This window comes from Orycteropus afer, unplaced genomic scaffold (assembly GCF_000298275.1).
Source record: "Orycteropus afer afer isolate SDZICR_OR568_19922 unplaced genomic scaffold, OryAfe1.0 scaffold00131, whole genome shotgun sequence".
NCBI lineage: Eukaryota > Metazoa > Chordata > Mammalia > Tubulidentata > Orycteropodidae > Orycteropus > Orycteropus afer.
This window is the reverse complement of record NW_006921718.1, coordinates 1812802-1832498: the sequence shown is the minus strand read 5'-3', so window position 1 is coordinate 1832498 and position 19697 is coordinate 1812802. Positions and strand designations below refer to the sequence as shown.

Here is a 19697-nt window from a genome sequence, read left to right as displayed (position 1 = left end):
GAGCCATCTCCTTGTGCAAACACTGCCCTTCTGTTCTTCCATGATTGATCCCTCCAAGGAGTGTATCTACCTGATATAAATGTTCACCTCATATGCCTATCTATTGCTTGGCTGGAAGCCACAAGACTGAGTTCAATTCCTCAGTTCCAGACCTGAAGGGTGGCTAGGGGCCATACTCTTAGGGGTCTTACCAGGCTCTGTCAAACCAGCAAACCTGGTCTTTTTTTTTTTTTTTTTGGGATTTTGAGTTTTGTTCCACATTGTTCTCCTCTCTATCCAGGATGTCCTGCACCAAACCCCCTCCAAGTGGTTGACAGTAGTTATTGGCAGGAAATTTAAAAAAATCCTTTTATTATCTGAGGAAGTAAAATCTAATGACTACTTACTAGATTTCTCCTTGGTCTAATTCTTACCTGAGATTAAAAACCAAAACACCAAACTCATTGCCATCTAGTGAGATCTGACTCAAAGAGACCCCTCTCTGGGTTTCCGAGGCAGTATCACCACGGAAGTAGATTGCCCAACCTTCCTTCCGAGGAGTGGCTGGTGGGTTTGAACCACCAGGCTCCTAGTTAGCAGTCAAATAGATTAATAGGAAAAAAAATGTACCAGGATAATATTCTTTTAAACCTAGGCAAGAATTCTCTTTTTTTTTCCCCCCAAGTTATGTTTTAACTTCATGTACTTACTTAGTTTTAGGGTGTTTACATAAGACACATCCTTTGACCATTTCTATGCTTTCCACAAAACTACTGAAGACACTGAATACTGAATAAACACTAATCATTGAAAGCAATTAAGTTTATCAAATGTTTTATATATAAATATATACGTATATGTATATGTATACACACATATGTATAGAACTATGTAGTAAATTCACTCAAGTTTAATCCCAAACCTGTCTTTATCTTATAACACAAAAGTACCACCACATGAATTAGGTAGTGGGCAGTTTAAAAGCAAATTTGTTCAGTTCTGGTAACAATATTTTTCTTCTAGTTGGTATCAATTTGTTACTCACAACTTTCCTAATCTATATTGTATAATTTGCTAAACCACTTTAAATAATTTTAGAAGTTGACTTAATAAACACTTGACATATAGGTAGAAGAAAATAATTTTAAAAAACGTTCTAGTACTAACCAGTGCCATCTTCCAACAGAGCACAAAGTGAGCTTTTGTTGATGTGGGTCAGAGTGCAGGCTCTGGTGTCAGCTAGTCTGAGTTCAGCTCTGCCACTTATGAGCTATGGGACTTTGAGAAACCACTGCTTTAGTTTCCTTATCTGTAAAGTGGAATAATACTACTTACCTCAGAAGTTAATGAGGTAATATATGGACAGCATTTAGAACAGTGCCTACCACACAGTGAGCACTGGTACTGTACTGTAGTGGTTAAGGGACTTGGGTGCTAACCAAAAAGTTGGTGGTTTGAACCCACCTGCTGCTCTATAGAAGAAAGATGGGGGCAGTCTGCTTTTGTAAAGATTTATACCCTTGGAATCGCAGTGGGAGTCTTTATGAGTCAAAATTGACTTGATGGCAGAGAATTTGGTTTGTTTTATTACTGTGGTTATGGTTTATAATGTTCTCTATAGGGAAATGATAGACAGCAGGAGGACCTGTAGGCCACATCCACCAAGGCAGCTCTGTTTGTTGTTGTTGTTGTTATGTGCCGTCGAGTCGGACCCGACTCATAGTGACCCCTCCTTGGGTTTCCGAGGCAGTATCACTACGGAAGTAGATTGCCCCATCTTCCTTCTGAGGAGTGGCTGGTGGGTTTGAACCGCCAGCCTTCTGGTTAGCAGTCAAGTGCCTTAGGCACTACACTACCAGAGCTCCCAAGCAGCTCTGTAGAACATAGTATTTACTTCTCACAGCTTCTCAAAGACCAAGGTAAGGCAACTACTTCTAGATGGGCGTCTTCCCTACTCTCCCATCCTCTAGCAATAATTCTCAAAGTGTGGTCCCTAGACCATCAACATTTGTTAGAAATGCAAATTATTGGGTCCTACTCCAGACTTACTATGTATCAGGATAAACTCAAGAGACTTGTTAAAACACAGATTGCCAGCCCCACCTCCTTAGTTTCTAATGCCTACCCACTGCCATCAAATCGATTACAACTCATAGCGACCCTGAAAGACAGAGTAGAACTGCCTGTCCCATAGAGTTTCTAAGGCTATAATTCCTCACTCAAGCAGACTGCTTCATCTTTCTCCCACAGAGCAGCTGGTGGGTTGGAACCACTGACACTATGGTTGGCAGCTGAGTGCTTTAACCACTACACCACCAGAGTGCCTTAGTTTCTGACACAGAGGCTCCTAAAATGAGCACCTAACCTATAAAATTCAGCACACAGCAAAATCTAAATTATTAAATGCTTTGATCTGCTTGTGAACAAGAACTTGCTTATAACTAAGGAGGTAAGATTCTGAAATAAAAACATAATAGCTCAAAACAAACAAAAAATCATCTCTTTTTTTCCTCTGCACCATGATTCAAGGACATGAAAAAAAAATTCAATTTTAAAATACTGGTGTGTTTTGAATAAAAAACCTGCCCTATTTGTCCTTCCTTCCAGGAGAAAAACAGGTAAGAGTCACTTAATGTCCAGGATATGACCATAAGGTATTTTTAACAATAGGTGTTCAAGGGTCTCCAGAGTATCTTTTTATGTGTGTATTTAAATAAAACACTAGATAGACTGAGGATTTTTATAAAATTGGGACTACCTTTCTTTCCATCACCTTTCCTTGTACTTCCTGCTTTTTGTTACTTCTTTTCACTGTTTTATAACATTCATATCCTATCCCTAATTCTAATTCCTATTAAAAAAAACCCAAACAAACAAACTCACTGCCATCAAGTTGATTCTGACTCATAGCAACCTCCTTTGGGTTTCTGAGGTGGTAAATCTTTACAGAAGTAGAATGCCCAGTCTTCCTTCCGGTAGAGTGGTGGTGGGTTTGAACTGCCAACCTTCTGGTTAGCAGTCAAATGCTTTAGGCACTATGCTACCAGAGCTGCTTAATTTCTATATTGTTTTTAATTAGTTCTATAATGAAACTGATTCAATCCTAATCACTATTCATGTGCCTTGACTTTCTCCACTTTTGCAGTGCTGTTGGATGGGTTCAAACTGACAACCTTTAGGAGTGTAGCCTAGTCCAAATTCTTGGTGCCACCCAGGATAAAGCAGGGAATACAAGAGAATAGGGACATAATGCTTTGAATTTTTAAATAGGCCAGGCTTCATTGAGATTTGAGAAAATATTTAAAGGAGGTGGAAGAGTGTTCCAGGCAAAAGACATAACCAGTACAAAAGCCATAAGGCAGGAGTGTGCTTGATGTGTTTGAGGAATAGCAGGGAGGCAAATGTGGCTGAAGTAGAGTGAATGAGGGAGAGAATGGAAGAAGATTAGGTTAAAGAGGTAATGGATAACGGATGGCTGGATGAAAGATCTAGGGTTTTGAAGAGTACAATGAGGACTCCGACTTACGCAATTAAAAGAGAGCCATCACAATTCTGCCCATAACACATCCAAAGTGCATTTATAGCATTTCAGAATTAAATCTTGTGTATTACTGGGTTCTGACCATTTAATCTGTTCAGTTTTTCTTGACTTTTTAGGGATAGATGTCAATGTCTTGCTGTTGCAAGCCTTGTTTTAATAACCTCAACTTATTAAAAAATTTAAAAGGTAGAATTTTTTGGTGTTCCATTTGCTGAATCCTTTGATTACAGATTTCCCATGGATTTTAAAAAAAATGTGACCACAATAAGGCAACTTGTTTATAAAAAGTTTAGCAGCATCGCAGGATATTTTGGCTGATTTGGAAAGTAGTTCTTTGAAGGTTTAAACATTTTAAAATTAAATCTAACTGATGATGGGCAAGCAACAAAGTATGTACTGCCATTCTGAAGTTTGTTTTTTTTTTTAACTTTTTATTGTGATTGGAATCAATGATTATTTTTTTATTTTATTTATTTATTTTTTGCATTCAACCATCTTCACCACAGTATTCTGCAGCTAGTTTGAAAGTAATGGTGACTTATTCAGATACTATGTCAAATCCTATGTACATGTCTGCTCCCTAATTTATTAAGAATGTTACTATTTTTCACTATGATGCTGTGGTCCATCACATCATTGCATAAACAAACAAATGTGCAATGCTGAACTCTGAAGCAAGCTTTTTAATAGCATTCACAATAATGAATAATATTGTATCTCTGACAGGATAACTTCCTAAATGTCCATGAACTGGGGTAACTTATGGGTAAAGTATATGCTGTAGTTACTCCAAGGGTGGAAATTACACCTGACAACAAAGCAGAGGTGCTACCAATAATCTTGTTACAAAAAGTTTCACTGAAGTGATGTATAAGGTGCTCTGGTGGTGCAGAGTTAAAGCATTTGGTTGCTAACCAAAAGGTTGGTGGTTCAAACCCACCAGCTGCTCTGTGTGAGAAAGATGAAGAAGACTGCTTCCGTGAAGATTTATAGCCTTGGAAATACTCTGGGCAATTCTACTCTGTCCTATAAGGTCACTATGAGTCAGAATTGACTCAACAGCAATGGGTTGGGTTTGGTTTTCAAGTGATATATATAAGCTGTGCTGCTGTTGTGTACCATCAAGTCAATTCTGACTCATAGTGACCCTATAGGACAGAGTAGAACTGCCCCATAGGGTTTCCTAAGCTGAATCTTTACTGGAGCAAACTGTCAGCAGCTGGTGGATTCAAACCATCAGCATTTCTTTCAGTTAGCAGCCAAACGCTTAACCAATACACTACCAAGACTTCTTATACAAGCTACAGAATGTCTAATTGGAAGGAATGAAAAGATTCCCTTTTTCCTGACAATAATTTTATCACAAATTAAATCAAACCTGTTTCTTTTGGTCAAAGCTGAATATATAATAACTCTCCATTTTACACTTAGAATGAAAATATATCTGTAGATTTTAAAAAAATGCCTAACCAATGACTAATTGTTATTTCTTAAGATAACTTGTAACATAATGCTCATTTGACCCCAAATTTTCATGATGATTAATATTTAGAAATAAACATGCAGTGACTATATATGTTAAATGTGATTGTCTCATTTTGTACTAGTAGAGAGTCATTAAATAAAATGAATGTTACTAAAAATAATAAATAAAGTATTAAAGCAGGGAAAGAGGATGAAGACAGTGATTTTGCAGGAACATAAATCATGATGGGGAATATTACTAACTTCCAAAACATGAGTCATGCCTACAAAGGTTTCTGTTTCAGGGTATATGTTAGGCACTGTAGTTTATGTGAGTATGTAGCAACTCCTTCTCGCAGCCCAGTTAAACAGGTATTATCATCTTTATATTATAGATAAGAAAATAAAAAATAGAGAAATTTAACATTTTGCTAAGGTCACACAGGGACTAAGCAATGGTGGGGCCAGGATTTGTACTCAGGACTGTCTGACTCTAAACATCCATGTATGGTCTTAATTATTACCACAAAAATGTCTACAATTCTCAAACCTGTCAATGTTGAATGAGGAATTCATGGATATCATCAGTCTAAATTATATTTGTTAGTAGAGTTCTTTTTTTTAAAAAATTTTTCTTCCTTTTTTAATTTTTGGTAATATCAAATTACATAAAATACAGTTTTGGTATGAAATTAAGTAACATGCACTGCTCCCTTCCTTGTGTGTGTGTACACACACACCATCACCACCACTCTGAAATTCTCCTTTTAAAATTGCATTTCCTCTGAGGTGGGTAAGAATGCTGAAAAATAAGAGAAGAATTTGGGTCCTAACATTAAGCTCCTAGAGTTTCCTATTCCAACAGACACACGTTGTTCAACTTTCTCCTCTTAGTTGGTTGCAAACTTAATGTGTTATTATTCTGCTTAATTCCCCAAGAAATAAAAGAGATGTCCTTTGCCAATTAATAGGGAATATTCTATCTCTGTTGAAGAAGAGTATTTGTTATTAGAGTTCTTAAAGGTAAGATTAAGTTAATGAAGAAAATAGACACTATTTAGCTCGAATGTCCACCTCTAAAACAGAGATAAGGAACTCTGGTGGTGCAATGATTTAGCACTCTGCTAACTGAAAGCTTGGCAGTTTGAACCCACACAGTGGCTCCACTGTAGAAAGAAAGACCTGACTGATCTGCTCCCGTAAAGATTACAGCCTAGAAAACCCTATGGATCAGTTCTACTCTGTCACATGGGTTGCTATGAGTCAAAAATTCACTCACATAGTTCTCCCTAGATGGAAATTTTACATTAAAATGTTGTGATGATGAAACAGGCTGAAAACACATGTTTTACTCTTTCCTCTAGAAATGTCTGTTGAAAACAAACATAAAGGAAAGATAAATAAATGGCTTAAGGTGAAAAATATTTGATCTCATTAGAAATCAAAAAGAGGTAAATTTAAATAATAATAGGCCATCTACCAAGGTTGCAAAGAGTTTTCAAAATTATAATAAAAATGATAATATGCAATAAACAAAGCTTGAGAAAAATGTGCACTAATGTCCACGTTTTTGGTTTGATGTGATGTATCACATTTTTTTAGAAGTAAAGGTATGCATATCTGGATCCACATTTCTAATTTTAAGGCCTATTCTTCTTCCATGACGACTTATGTCTTATATGCACTCCCACCTACCACAGTGACCAACCTACCTGCACCTGATCTCATCCACTTTGCCCTCCCTGGTTACTAGGTCTAAGAACCATTGCTTGTGCACTGACTGGATCCCACCCCTTCCCCTGGGGTCTAGTTAGTATAACCCACAAGCAATCTGCCTCTCTCTGCGACATTATCATGTTTCTCCTTTCCACTTGATCATTCCCTTCAGCTTATAAATATGTACATTTTAAAAGTTAAATTCTAATTCTGTCTTCAAAAATGCCTGCCTGACTCCCAATCTCCTTCCTCTTTTTTACTACAGTCATTGGCAGCAAGCAACTATGAGGTGTCAATCAACAATAAAACTTTCTCCCTGAGGCTATTTTGTTAAGATTTTTACATAGAAATTATCTAAATATTTTCTTCTTGTTGAAACTCATCTTTTACACTGCAATAAAAAAATTTTAGACACTCTTCAAGTCTGGAACTAAACTCATTCCTCATGGCTGACTTTCACCCAAATAACAGATAGGCCTATAAGAGGAACAATAACACTAGGGAAGTAAACACTCCCTGGAATGACAAACCATCTGAGATAAACAGGGCAGCACTTACCCAGGGATAAATTCAGAAGGCAGGAAGGGACAGGAAAGATGGACAAATGGGAAACACAAGGAAGAAGTGGGAGGAGTGCTGTCACATTGTAGGGATTGCAATCAATGTCACAAATCAAAGTGTATGAATTGTTAAATGGAAAACCAATTTGCCATGTAAACTTAAACCCAAAGCACAATAAAAAAGTTAAAATGAAAGAAAGAAAAAAAGAATTTTTAAAATAATTTCCTTCTGATTCAATATCAGGACCTATTCAGTGCCAAGAGAATACAATTTTCTCAATTAGGAATTAAATGTACTCATTTTTGTTAAGGGAGGAAGTGGATATTATGGAAAGAAACAGGGAATATGAGGCTTCTCTAAAATAATCTAAATACCACTGATTAGGTAAATGCTGTTTTGATTGGACTCAGCAGACTTGATTCCAAGTCATATTTGTCACTGCTGACATATTTGTCACTGCTGATTGCGTATCAGTAATAAGGGGTAATGTTTTCCCTCCACCAATTGTCCTATATTGCCTGGGAATTTCCCATTGTAGCACTGAAAGTCTTGGGTTTAGCAAAGTTACTGCTGTCCAGTGTGGGACGAAAGGGAGGAACTAAGGTAATTCAGAACATTTCATTAGTTTAGCTGAAAGAAATTCAGAGTTTCTATTGTTACTAGTTTCTTTATTTTATGCCTATATTAATTGATCCATGGTTACGAGAAACAGTTCAAATGCATTAAAAACCAAAAAAACAAAACAAACTCACTGCCGTTGAGTCAGATCCAAGTCATAGAGACCCTTCCTTGGGTTTCCGAGGCAGTATCACTATAGAAGTAGACTGCCCAACCATCCTTCCAAGTCAAATGCATTAAACACACCTTAAAAAGGCATGCTTTTACTTAAATGCTTAGGGAAACTACTTAATGTTGCTTCCCAATAATGAATCTTTTGAAAAAGAAAAATGTTTAGTCATCACACTAGAAATAAACTGAGTATTAGCCCCACAGGTATACTATTGGGTATGAACAATTAAACCTGTAAATATGAAGTCTTGTTTTGTTATTATTCTTTAAATATTTACATACGTTCATTTCCCAAAATTTTTACAATTTTTGTATCTTACCTACAACAGAGACTTTAAGTAGTTCGATTTTATCATTAAGGCCTGCAGCCTGCAGATTGTCATGTGCCCCTAGTAATTGTGAGTCACTGACATCAGCACCCACATAATACACACCCTACAAAGAAAGAAATTCATATTTTAACTATAAATAATTCTGTACAGTTAAAAAAATATCTAGTTGCATTTTTTTAAAATGATGAAAATGAAAGTATTACATTTGTTAATTCATGCTAAAAAAATTGGAATATTCTATTAAAATGATTTTTAATAGCAAAAAATTGAAAGTTTTGTTGAAATTTTAAAATCTGCTGTTATTTTACAATTAAAATATCTAAGTAATTAAGAGATTTATATAATGTGGCTTATGATGAATTATTGGAGTTTTGTCATACTTTCCTAAATTTACCACAGTTATTTAAGAAAATAACAGTAATATAATTAGTCCTTCCTTACCTATTTTGACTACATCTACTCCTCACTTATCAACTATCTTGTTATCTAATATTCAGCATTTATTAAAATAGTAAAAAAAAAAAAAATCAACTATCCAACTATTTTGCACATTAACAATGTACGTCTGGCAGTAATGAACGCTGAAATACGAGATGAGAGTATTGCTGGCTATAATGGTTAATGTTATGTGTTAACTTGGCTTGGCCATGATTCTCCGTAGTTTGGCAATTATGTAATGATGCAGTCACCCTCCATTTTGTGAGCTGATGTGGTCATCTCCATTTTTTGAATACTCCTAATTTTTGCATAACAACCTGGTCTATGAAACCTAAATATGTCAATAAGGAGTGGGTGTGATAATTAAAAATTATAATCTACTTGTAAATAATATATGTTGTTGTTGTTTGCCGTCGAGTCGGCCCCGACTCCTAGTGACCCCTCCTTGGGTTTCTGAGGCAGTATCACTATGGAAGTAGGATTGCCCAACCTTCCTTCCGAGGACTGGCTGGTGGGTTTGAACCGCCAGCCTTCTGGTGAGCAGTCAAGTGCCTTAGGCACTATGCTACCAGAGCTCCTAAATAATATATAAATGTATATTAATATATATACATTGCTTGGTTCATCACATTTTAGAACTTACTGGCCATTCTTTAGCAGCTTCCAAAAGTATTGTTCCAAGTCCACACATTGGATCTAAAACAAACGTACCAGCCTATAGAAAGAAATAATTGGTGTAGGTATTATTAAGTCTACCAAAACAGGTTTTATAAAAGAAACCTAAAATTTGAGGAATCAATATTTTAAGAGTAAAGTTTTTACCACCTTATTAGGAATTTCAGGTAGTTAAAGGCCTAAGGTAGGAGTATGCTTGGTATGTCTGAGCAACGTTGAGGAGGCCAGTGTGGTCCAAAGCACAATGAGGTAGAGGGAATGCAATGACAGTATCAGTGAGGAAGCCAGGTGCTTCTGTCAAGATGAGCTGGGCTTTGTTGCATATAGTAATAACCTCTGAATCTCAGAGGCTCAAAGCAACATGTAGATCATGCTACATGCTCCACAGTGGGTCACTTTGGGCCCTCTGCTCCTCAGTCTGGAACCCAAGACAATGAAGTAGTCACCTTCGATGGAACACTGCCACCACTGAGGAACAGGGAAAAATGGCATGGCAAATTGCACACTGGCTCTTAATGTTGCCATCCAGAAGTTACACACATCACTCTACCATTTAACTGGCTATTGCATGTCAGTTACATGGACACACACAAATACAAAGGCCCAGGGAAGTGTAATCCTAATTGTGTCTGAGAGGAGAACAGGAAATTTGAAGGACAAAACTAATTACTCCCACTCTGGACATTAGATCATGTTACATCTTATAGGTCCTATAAGGATTCTAGATTCTATCCTGAAGGAGATGGCAAACTATTGGAGGGCTTTGAGCAGAGGAGTAACATATTACATTTCAAAGGGATAACCCTGGTTGCTCTGAATGTTAACAGGGATGCTAGTTAGGGTGTCCAAGCGAGAGAAGATGGTGGCTTAAATTAAGAGCAATATTGGTTGTGGTAGTGGGAAGTGGTTGGAATCTGGATATTTTTTTAAGGTGAAGCCAACAAGGTATGTTGAAGGCTTGGATGTAGAATGCAAAAGAAAGGCAATGCTCTGGGAGATAGCTGAGCAAGAGAAACTTTGGGGGAGATAAGAGTACAGTTCTGGACATGTTAAGTATGGGATCCTGTTAGATTTCTAAGTATGGATGTCAAATGGGTCATTGGAGATATGCATCTGGAGTTTAGGGGAGAGACTGAGGCTACAGATATAAACTTAGGTACTGGTTAGCAGTCAAATGCCTTAGGAACTACGCCACGAGAGCTCCCAAATTTAGGTACAGTCAGTGTTCATCAGTTAATAAATGGTATTTAATATCAAGATGGAATGAGATCATCTAAGAAGTAAGAGAAGCTAAAAGCTATGAATTGAGTCCTGAGATTCTCCCAAGTACAGATGTCTGGAAGATGAAGACTCGGCTAAGTATACTGAGCATATACTGATGTACTAGGAGAATCTAGAGAGAGTGATGTTTCCAAAACAACATAAAAAAAAAATGTTCCAAGGAGGAGAGTGATCACTGTGTCAAAGTGCTAACAGTCCAAATAAGAAGAGGACTGAGGACTGCCTACTGGATCTGGCAACATGGAAGAGACAACTGGGATCCTGACAAGGGCAATTTCAATAGAGTGCTGACAATGAAAGCCTGATGAGCGGATACAAGTCAGAATGGAAGAAAAGGAAATAGGTTCAGCAAATACAGACAGTAATTTTAGGAGATCTGATATAACGGGAAGCAGAGTAAGGGGGTGATAGTGGAAGGAGAACAAAAGTTCAAGAGAAAGCTTTTATTTTTCAAGTTGTAAGATATTATGGCAGATTTGTATGTTGATATGAATGTTCTAGTAGAGACAAAAGTCCTTAAGGAGGCAAGTGGGAATGGAATCCAATACACAAGTATTACATCTGGTGATAGAGTGGAACAAGGACAGTTTACTTACTATAATGAGGATAAATCAGAATACGTGGGCACAGACTCTGACAGATCATATCTGGTGATCAGAACATGCTGAAGTTCTCTTTTGTTTCTAATATTTAAATGAAGTAAGAAGTAAAAAAATTGGAAGTGTAGATAAAGTAGTAACTTCAATGAGAGAAAATAAAACCCAAGCTATGAATGAGGGATGAGGACAAGTGGTGACTAATGGACAGAGGTCAATGACTAGTAATCCCTTTGGGGGTCAAAGAATCATGTTAAGATACTAGAGGAAGGGAGCAGGAAACAGAGAAGGTGGTTAAGAGCAGGATTCTTGAAATTGAGATTTTTAGAAGAAATGTTCTTATGTGGGTAAATTACATAAGGTCTAAGATTTGACTAACAGAGATCATTTGAGGTTGGGAAGCCAAGGAACTAAGAAGCCAGGTTACTGAGTGGATACTAGCATCACAAAGAATTATGACAGGAATAATGGCCTCTACTCTTACAGGAATGGTAAAGTGATCTGTGTATGACTTAGATAATCTGATGGCACATGCTCCAACAAAGGTACTGAGAGGTTTTCAGCAGAAAGGAGTAAATAATGATCCAGAAGGGGCAATGAGGAGGAAGCAGGACATCTACTCCACTTCCAGGTCCAGTGGTATTTGGGGTGTGGGAGAGAAAAACATCCATCACCTGATATGGCTACAGAGGAAGCAGAGTCCTCAGTGGACAGCCAGGAGTCAAGTCAGTCAGAGCCATACAGTACCCAATGGAAGGAAATAAAACGTTCTTCAAGAGATAGAAAGTTTCCCCTGCCACTAAATTCTAAGGAGAATATCATATGGATCCCTCCAGGACAGTAAATAACACAAGGAACAATAATTTAAATGGCAACTTTGTTTAAAATTAATAATAGTATGAGAACTAATTTTGATTAAGAGTTTAAAATGTACCAAACATTCAGCTCTTCCTCTCCAATGGTCTATGTTAAATGTGTTCAATGAGGGTGTTCTGCCCTTAAGTAGTTCTATATGAACTATATTTTACCTTAGGACTTTTCTAGCCATGACATCTGTGTACATGGCAGAGTGGAGAATGGTTTATTTCTATATGTTTATAACATCAGTTAAGAACTACAGAACATGATAGTCCTCCTTTCTTGTTAAGATATGCTGGAAGGTGAGCCAAAACCAAATGAAACTCACTGTCGTTGAGTCGGTCCTGACTCATACCAACCCCTCCTTGGGTTTCTGAGGCGGTATCTCTATGAAAGTAGATTGCCCAGTCTTTCCTCGGAAAAGTGGATGGTGGGATTGAACAGCCAGCCTTCTGGTTAGCAGACAAGTGCCTTAGGCACTATGTCACCAGAGCTCCTAGAAGGTAAACAGTTCATAGAAAACATAATACCTAATATCCCTATTTTTAAATGTCATTTTTAGTGACACTAGACTACATAAGGTAAAGCTTTCTGGACACTGCTTTGTGTACAGAATTCAAAAAAGGAGACTGGCTCAAGCCTTGATATACTGGGATCACTCACACTGTGAGGCATTGCTGAATACCCTCAAAAACAACTCTGCTGTGCTACTTTTCACAAGCTTGAACAGCCCTCCTTTGCCAGTGGTCATATTTAGAGAAATATTCTTACTCATGGTCTAGGAGGGCAAAGTGATAATAAGAAAAAATTTTATTGAGTTGGATATTTTTGACCAATTACTACTGACTTTTCTTAAAAATGCATCTTTATATAAAGATAGTGTATTTCCAATCTGTAGGTGATTAGATTAATTTATTTTTAAACACAAATTGTGATAAGATCACTGGAAGTTTGGAAAAAAATAACAGGCTGTTTCTATCTCCTTACACTAAAGGAAATTCCAGATGGGTTAAAGATTTACAAGTAAAAAAAAAAAAAAGAAAATCATGGATTCTGGGAACATGGTAACCTGAAAGTAGCTGCCTCCTGCTCGTCTCCCAACTCCTAGCGACTCACTTCATCTGAAACAACAAATGCTCAGATCTAGAGCAAATGGTGCTAAAAGAGGCTGAGGACTCTGCTGGGGTCCCAGAAGGGAACTGGTAGGGAGCTTCCTTGCAGTGGACTGGGTGTGATTAGCAAACAACACTAGAGCCCCAAGGGAAGAACCAGGGGATCCAGGGAAAAGTTTGATCTTCAGAAGTCTGAGGTACCAGTGAATACAGATGTTTCCTCTAAATGTTGTTTGCAGATGCTGACAGATTCTCCTTAAACTGCCAAAGCCTCATTCATTACCTTTTGCCATTTATAGATTCTTACCATTTAAAATACTTACATACCCACACCAGTCCTGATAAGCCAAGAGAAAAATAATGACCTATCTAATGGAAGGCAATTGCTCCATCACTAGAGAGTACAAATAGGGAAAAGAATCAGAACACATACCTAGTGAAACAGGACTGCTGGAAGAGACAGATAAATATCTGAATAAAATAAGAGCTTCTAAAGATATTTAAATGGTCACATCATAGAAAGCTTTCTGAAGGTTAAAAAAAAAACTTAAAAATTCAATAAATGAATTAAAGTAGGGCATATCCCTATAACTCTTGTTATACCTTGGAAAATAAAGTTCAGGAATAACTCAAAATGTCAAGCCAAAATATAAAGAGATAGAAACCCTGAAAGAAAAGGTAAGAGACTTGGAGGACAGATCCAAGAAAAAAACGTGTTTGTAACAGGAATTTCAGAAGCAGAAAAAGGAAAACAAACTCATTAAACATTTGGGGCAATATAAGTAAGTAAAGGAAGAAAGAATCCCTGAACTGAAGAAGAAAAAATAACCACTCTGTTGGAGAAAGATAAGGCAGTCTGCTTCTGTAAAGATTTAAAGTCTTGGAGACCCTGTGAGGCAGTTATACTCTGTCTACAGAGTTGCTATGAGCTGGAATCAACTTGATGGCAGTGGGTTTTTTTAAATGACAAGGCATAGTTCTAATCACTTTAAAAACACTAATCTATTTAATTCTCACACAACTCTATGAGATACTACTATTATTTTCATTTCACAAATGAGAAACTGAGGCACAAAAATGTTAGATATGTTGCCCAAAGATGTGTTTCCCAGCCAGTACATGGTGCAACCAAAATTAGAACACAGGCAGCACTCTTACCAAAGTTTAGGCTGAAAACAAAAAGACATGACACATATGCAAGTATATAATGGTAATGTTCCTAAACTTTAAAAACAAAAATATTACTAGCATCCAAACAGAAGGACTGAGGTAGCTACAAAGGAAAAGAAAAACAGGCTGGCATTGTACTGTTTATCTATAAACCTGGAAGCTAAAGGATAATAAAATCTATAGACCTTTGAGAGAAAAGGACTGAAACTCAAGAATCTTATACTTGGCCAAGATATGCTATCTCTACCAGGATGAAAGGGAGAAACTTGAGGATATATAGGAATTCAAATAGCATATGATTCAAGTACTATATCTGAAGAAAATACCTAAGACTTTAATGAAGCAACAAATAAAACAGAGTAGAGATATTAAACAGGCAAAGATGAAGAGGAGAACAAAAGTGGTGAAAAACAATGCACTTTGCAATATATCTGTGTGCATACACAAAAATGTGTTTTATGCAATTAAAACTTAGTATTTAAAGGTAATATAATGTAAATGCTAAGTAAGAACTTCTGAAACAGAAGGACATACTTAATTTCTGATACATAATAAACCATCTACTTCAATCCAGTAGTTGGGGGTTGAGGGAGGAAGGGGACAAAAATATTTCAAAGGGCTCATCATAGGGAGCATTAAAGGTTGAGAGGGGAAGGGGAAAAAAGTATAGGCAGACCTTGTTTCATTGAATTTCCCAGATAATAAATTTTTAACACATTCAAAGTCTGTGGCAGCCCTGTGTCAAGCATATCTATCCTTGCCATTTTCCCAACATCATGTGCTCATTTAATGTCTTTGTGTCATATTTTGGTAATTCTCACATTATTTCTAACTTTTCCATAATGCTACTACATACTAAATAGATTACACTGTAGTGTAAGCATAACTTTTATATGCACTGGGAAACCAAAAAAATCCATCTCACTCACTTTATTGTGGTGGTCTGGAACTGAAGCTACAGTATCTCCAAGGTATGCCTATACTCTGGAGGTCTCTGTGCCACCAGAGTGCCTTATGACTGAGTAGAGGGGGCAACTGGGAAAATTAGAATATCTTGGTGATAAAAACTATGTATCTTGGCAGAAGAAAGAGCAGTTACCTTGTTTTGAAGTAAAAGTACAGTTACAGGTGTTTAAAGGGGCTGAGAAAGGGAACCATTATTGGAATGGAAAAATAAAGTAAAACCTCCAACTTCAGGGAAAACAATGGAATGATTAGCAATTAATTTAATCAAACTAGCAAAAATAAAGAAAAGAGATTAAACTGTAAGAAGTTAAAAAAGTAAAATTGGAAGAATAAAATCAAGGGTATTTATTATAACACTTACTGATTTCTTTCATTGAAAGACAAACTATCTGTGATATAAACACAGCTATATCATGTGTTTGTAAGAAATATACTTAAAGTGATAAATGTTAAAAATAAAGAAATATTAGGCAAATGCAAACAAAAAAAAAGGAGTTAAAGTTATTAATGAAAGACATGGTGAAATTTAAATTTAATTTTGCTAATCAGGAAACCCAAGGAGGGGTCGCTATGAGTCGGGGCCAACTCGACGGCACATAACACCACCACCACAACAACAATCAGGATAAAAAAGACTTTTGTAATAAAAACACAGAAATCATGATGAAGTCATAAACATGCACATTACCAAGTCACCTAATAGCTGAATAATGTAATAACTAAAAAAAAAAAAAAAAAAAAACCTGAAAATTTAATAAAAAAGGTTAACAGTATGATATTTCAAAATATCTCTTTCAGAACTGAACAGATCTGTAGAGAAAATAGTAAGAATATATAGAGAGAACATACCATGACTGGAAAATAAAATTATTTCTTATGTCCACAGAACATTTAAAAACTTGATCAAGATTTTGATCACAGAAAAACAAATTTCAAGACTTATACATTTTCTGAATGTGACTCAAAAAAACAGAAATAATGAAATGTGGTAATCTTTTGACTCAGCATTTCCACAGCCAAGATACTCTCAGAAGTGCAACAATATATAAAAACGTATTGCCACAGCAGTTTTTAAGTGTAATTGGGGGAGAAAAAGAAAAGAAACCAGCTGTCATCAGTAAAAGACTAGGTAGATTAATTATGGAAAGGATGTTAACAAGAATGAAAACATTTTCCTTACTTTAATTTCAGCAAGAGATGCCATTGCCCATGCTATGGTAGATCGCAGTCCAGCTGTCCTGATGTAAGTTCTGCTGGCTAAAGGAACCCTACAAAGAAAATAACCTGAATATATAGCAAATACTGTTGTTAGTTGCTGTAGAGTCATCTCCAATTCATGGTGATCTTATGTGTAACCGAATGTAACACTTCCTGGTACTGCCTATCTTCACAATCTTTGGTATGTCTAAACCCATTATTAAGCAACCACTGTGTCCATACACCAAAAATTACAATATGTAAAAGAACAACATGACATAAATAAAAAAGATTAACTTCCATCCTTGTGAATCATTTTAACATATTCATCAACATACACTAGAGTATATTTTAACATTATTACAAAAATACCTTGTCTAACGCCAGCCAGTCCTTCAAAAATGTACATTTTTTTGACAACTGAAATTTAAACTCTTATGTGTTTGATTTATAAAAATTTAATCATATATGAGGCAAATCTTATATTTAAGATAGTTTATTTACTGTCTTATATTCTGATACAGAATAAACCTTTTCCAATAGATGTAGAGTTATTAAAAAGTATATGCTGTATTGTGATACAGGTATAATATAGTAAGTGGGACTAAATGGATACTAACTCTTGAAATCTACTTTCTACAATAAGTGACTTTTGTAAATTTGCTTTTTAAAAAGATGAAATAAAGCACAACACTGCATTGTCTAAAAAAAAAAAAAAAATTAAATTAAGGGCTGAAGCAGACATCTCCAAATAATTAACTGTTCTCCATTATTTATCATTTCATACTTTATCCTCCACCTTATCATTGCTACTATCAGTGTTCCAGATGTTAGAAATATTCAAAATATCATCTATTATTATTTCTACCTTGCTAATGCAATGAATAAGGAGCTCTGGTGCTGTAGTGGTTAAGGCACTGGGCTGCTAACCAAAAGGTCAGTGGTTTGAACCTACCAGCCGCTCTGTGGGAGAAAGATGAGCCAGTCTGCTTCTGTAAAGACTGACAGCTTTGGAAACTCAATGGAGGTAGTCATGAGTCAAAATCGACTTGACTACAGTGAGGTGTTTTGTCCTTTTTTTTTTTTTAAGGCAATGACCAAGCAGCATCTTCTAGGAAATTTCAATGCATTTTTTTTTTTTTTTTAATTTCACTTGTAGAATTTACTGGTAAGATATAAATACATGATTTCAATAATTTGTGGTAAGTTATCCTGATGAAGGCTTATTCCAAAACCACTAAGAAGGTTCTTCTAAAAACATCACACAAAGCCAGAATGCTCTCTAAACCCTTCTTAAAGACAGAATTCCAGGCAGGCAAATATTAAGCATTTATTTCTTTTACTACTTTGTTTCTCACCTTCTTTATTTTCAGTTATATTGTTTGGAGAATATTTAATGCAAGTCCCTTTTATATAAGAAAATGTAAGTGCATATTTTCTGTTATAACAAAGAAGCTCTGTAAGATGAACCCTTGGAAGTTTTCACTTTTTAATACCATTTCTTCAGAAAATAATAATTCACATTGTAATTAATACTATACCCATGTGTATGAGCTTAAGACAAATGGAGTATTTTTGAGGCCTAAAACACATGAAACTTTAAAGATCTTTTTTTTAAAAAAATCTATTACTAAAATCATTTAGAAAAACAGTGTCTATCACTTTATCTTAGTTACACAGGGCTATGCATATACAATTTTTTGTAGATGCCCACGCTATTCACATATTCCCAAGCCCACTGCCATCAAGTTAATTCCAATTCATAGCAACTTCCACAGGATTCTCAAGGCTATAAATCTTTCTGGAAGACTGACTCATCTTTCTCCCACAGAGTGGCTGGTGAGTTTGAACTGCTGACCTTTTTGGTTAGCAGCCTAATGCCATACCACCACCAGAACTCCTTTATATACTCCCAAAAAACTGAAAATCACTATTTTGATCCAATCAACTCTTTCTTCTTAAAGTACCCAGAAAAAACAAAAACAAAACAAAACAAAAAAACCACACAAACTCACTGCCGTCGAGTCGGTTCGATTCATAGTGACCCTTTGGGTTTCTGAGACGGTATTCTGAAGAAGTAGATTGCCGGATGTTCAATAAATATTTTTAAATATAGAAATGTATCACTTGTACTTATTATTATATAATTGAGTGTTAGGGAGACACTTGAAGATTTAAAAAACCGGCAATAATCTCCCCACACTAAAAGAATTATGGCAACGAAATTTGGATAATATACAAGGTAAATTTTAAAAACTATATTATATTTTGAATTAAAACTTTAAGATGTCAATAGACTAAAATTTTTAGCTTTTTTAGCTTACATATAGGCCTGTAAAAAATAATAGAAATAACAATAGAAATTTTAGGCATAATTCTCAGTATTAATAACATAATCAGTATATTAGTGATAAAATCTTTCACAGCTTAAAATGGTTAGGTCAAATCATATCCACCAAGAGCCATGAAAACATTTTACCAGTTCAAGAAAAGAACTCAAATCCTATGCCTTTTTCCCCCTTTTACATCAACATTTTATACTATAAATAAAAACTATAAAGTTCTTAATTTTACAAAATCTCCTAAGGAACAATCTCAAAGCATAGATAAAAGTATTTACCTGAGAATAGGAATCCCTACCACAGAATAAATGTCATTTAGATGTATAAATATCTGTGAGAACAGAATTAAGAAATTACATTACCAAATTATCAGAAACTTTAATTTGAACCTATACAAACTATATTTTAATAACAAATTTCAAGGTCTTATTTATCATATCTGACAAACTATAAATAACTTTTTTTATTTCCCCCTTGAGTAGAGACAAGCTAAATTTTAAATACATTTCAGAGAAAAATTCTTTGGTCAATGTGGGTGTATAAGTTATATGGAGACTAGTGTTTTGAAGAACTCAAGATTAATTTTCTTAGCACAAAGTCTTTGAATTATTGAAATGAACCAGACTTTATAGCGTTTAAGCTAGAGTCCACCCAAATTCTAACCCCTACTAAGATTCTAG

General features: G+C 35.7%; 1 protein-coding gene across 1 annotated transcript in view; it reads right to left on the bottom strand.

The window, feature by feature from the left end:
* Positions 1-19697, bottom strand: part of THUMPD2 (THUMP domain containing 2) — a 65752-nt gene that overhangs the window by 14068 nt on the left and 31987 nt on the right. Inside the window, exons 5-8 of the mRNA XM_007945043.1 lie at positions 19296-19348; positions 16659-16746; positions 9464-9535; positions 8371-8485 (exon numbers count right to left, since the gene is read on the bottom strand). Coding sequence (XP_007943234.1) covers positions 8371-8485; positions 9464-9535; positions 16659-16746; positions 19296-19348 — 328 coding nt within the window. The remainder of the gene's footprint in view (positions 1-8370; positions 8486-9463; positions 9536-16658; positions 16747-19295; positions 19349-19697) is intronic.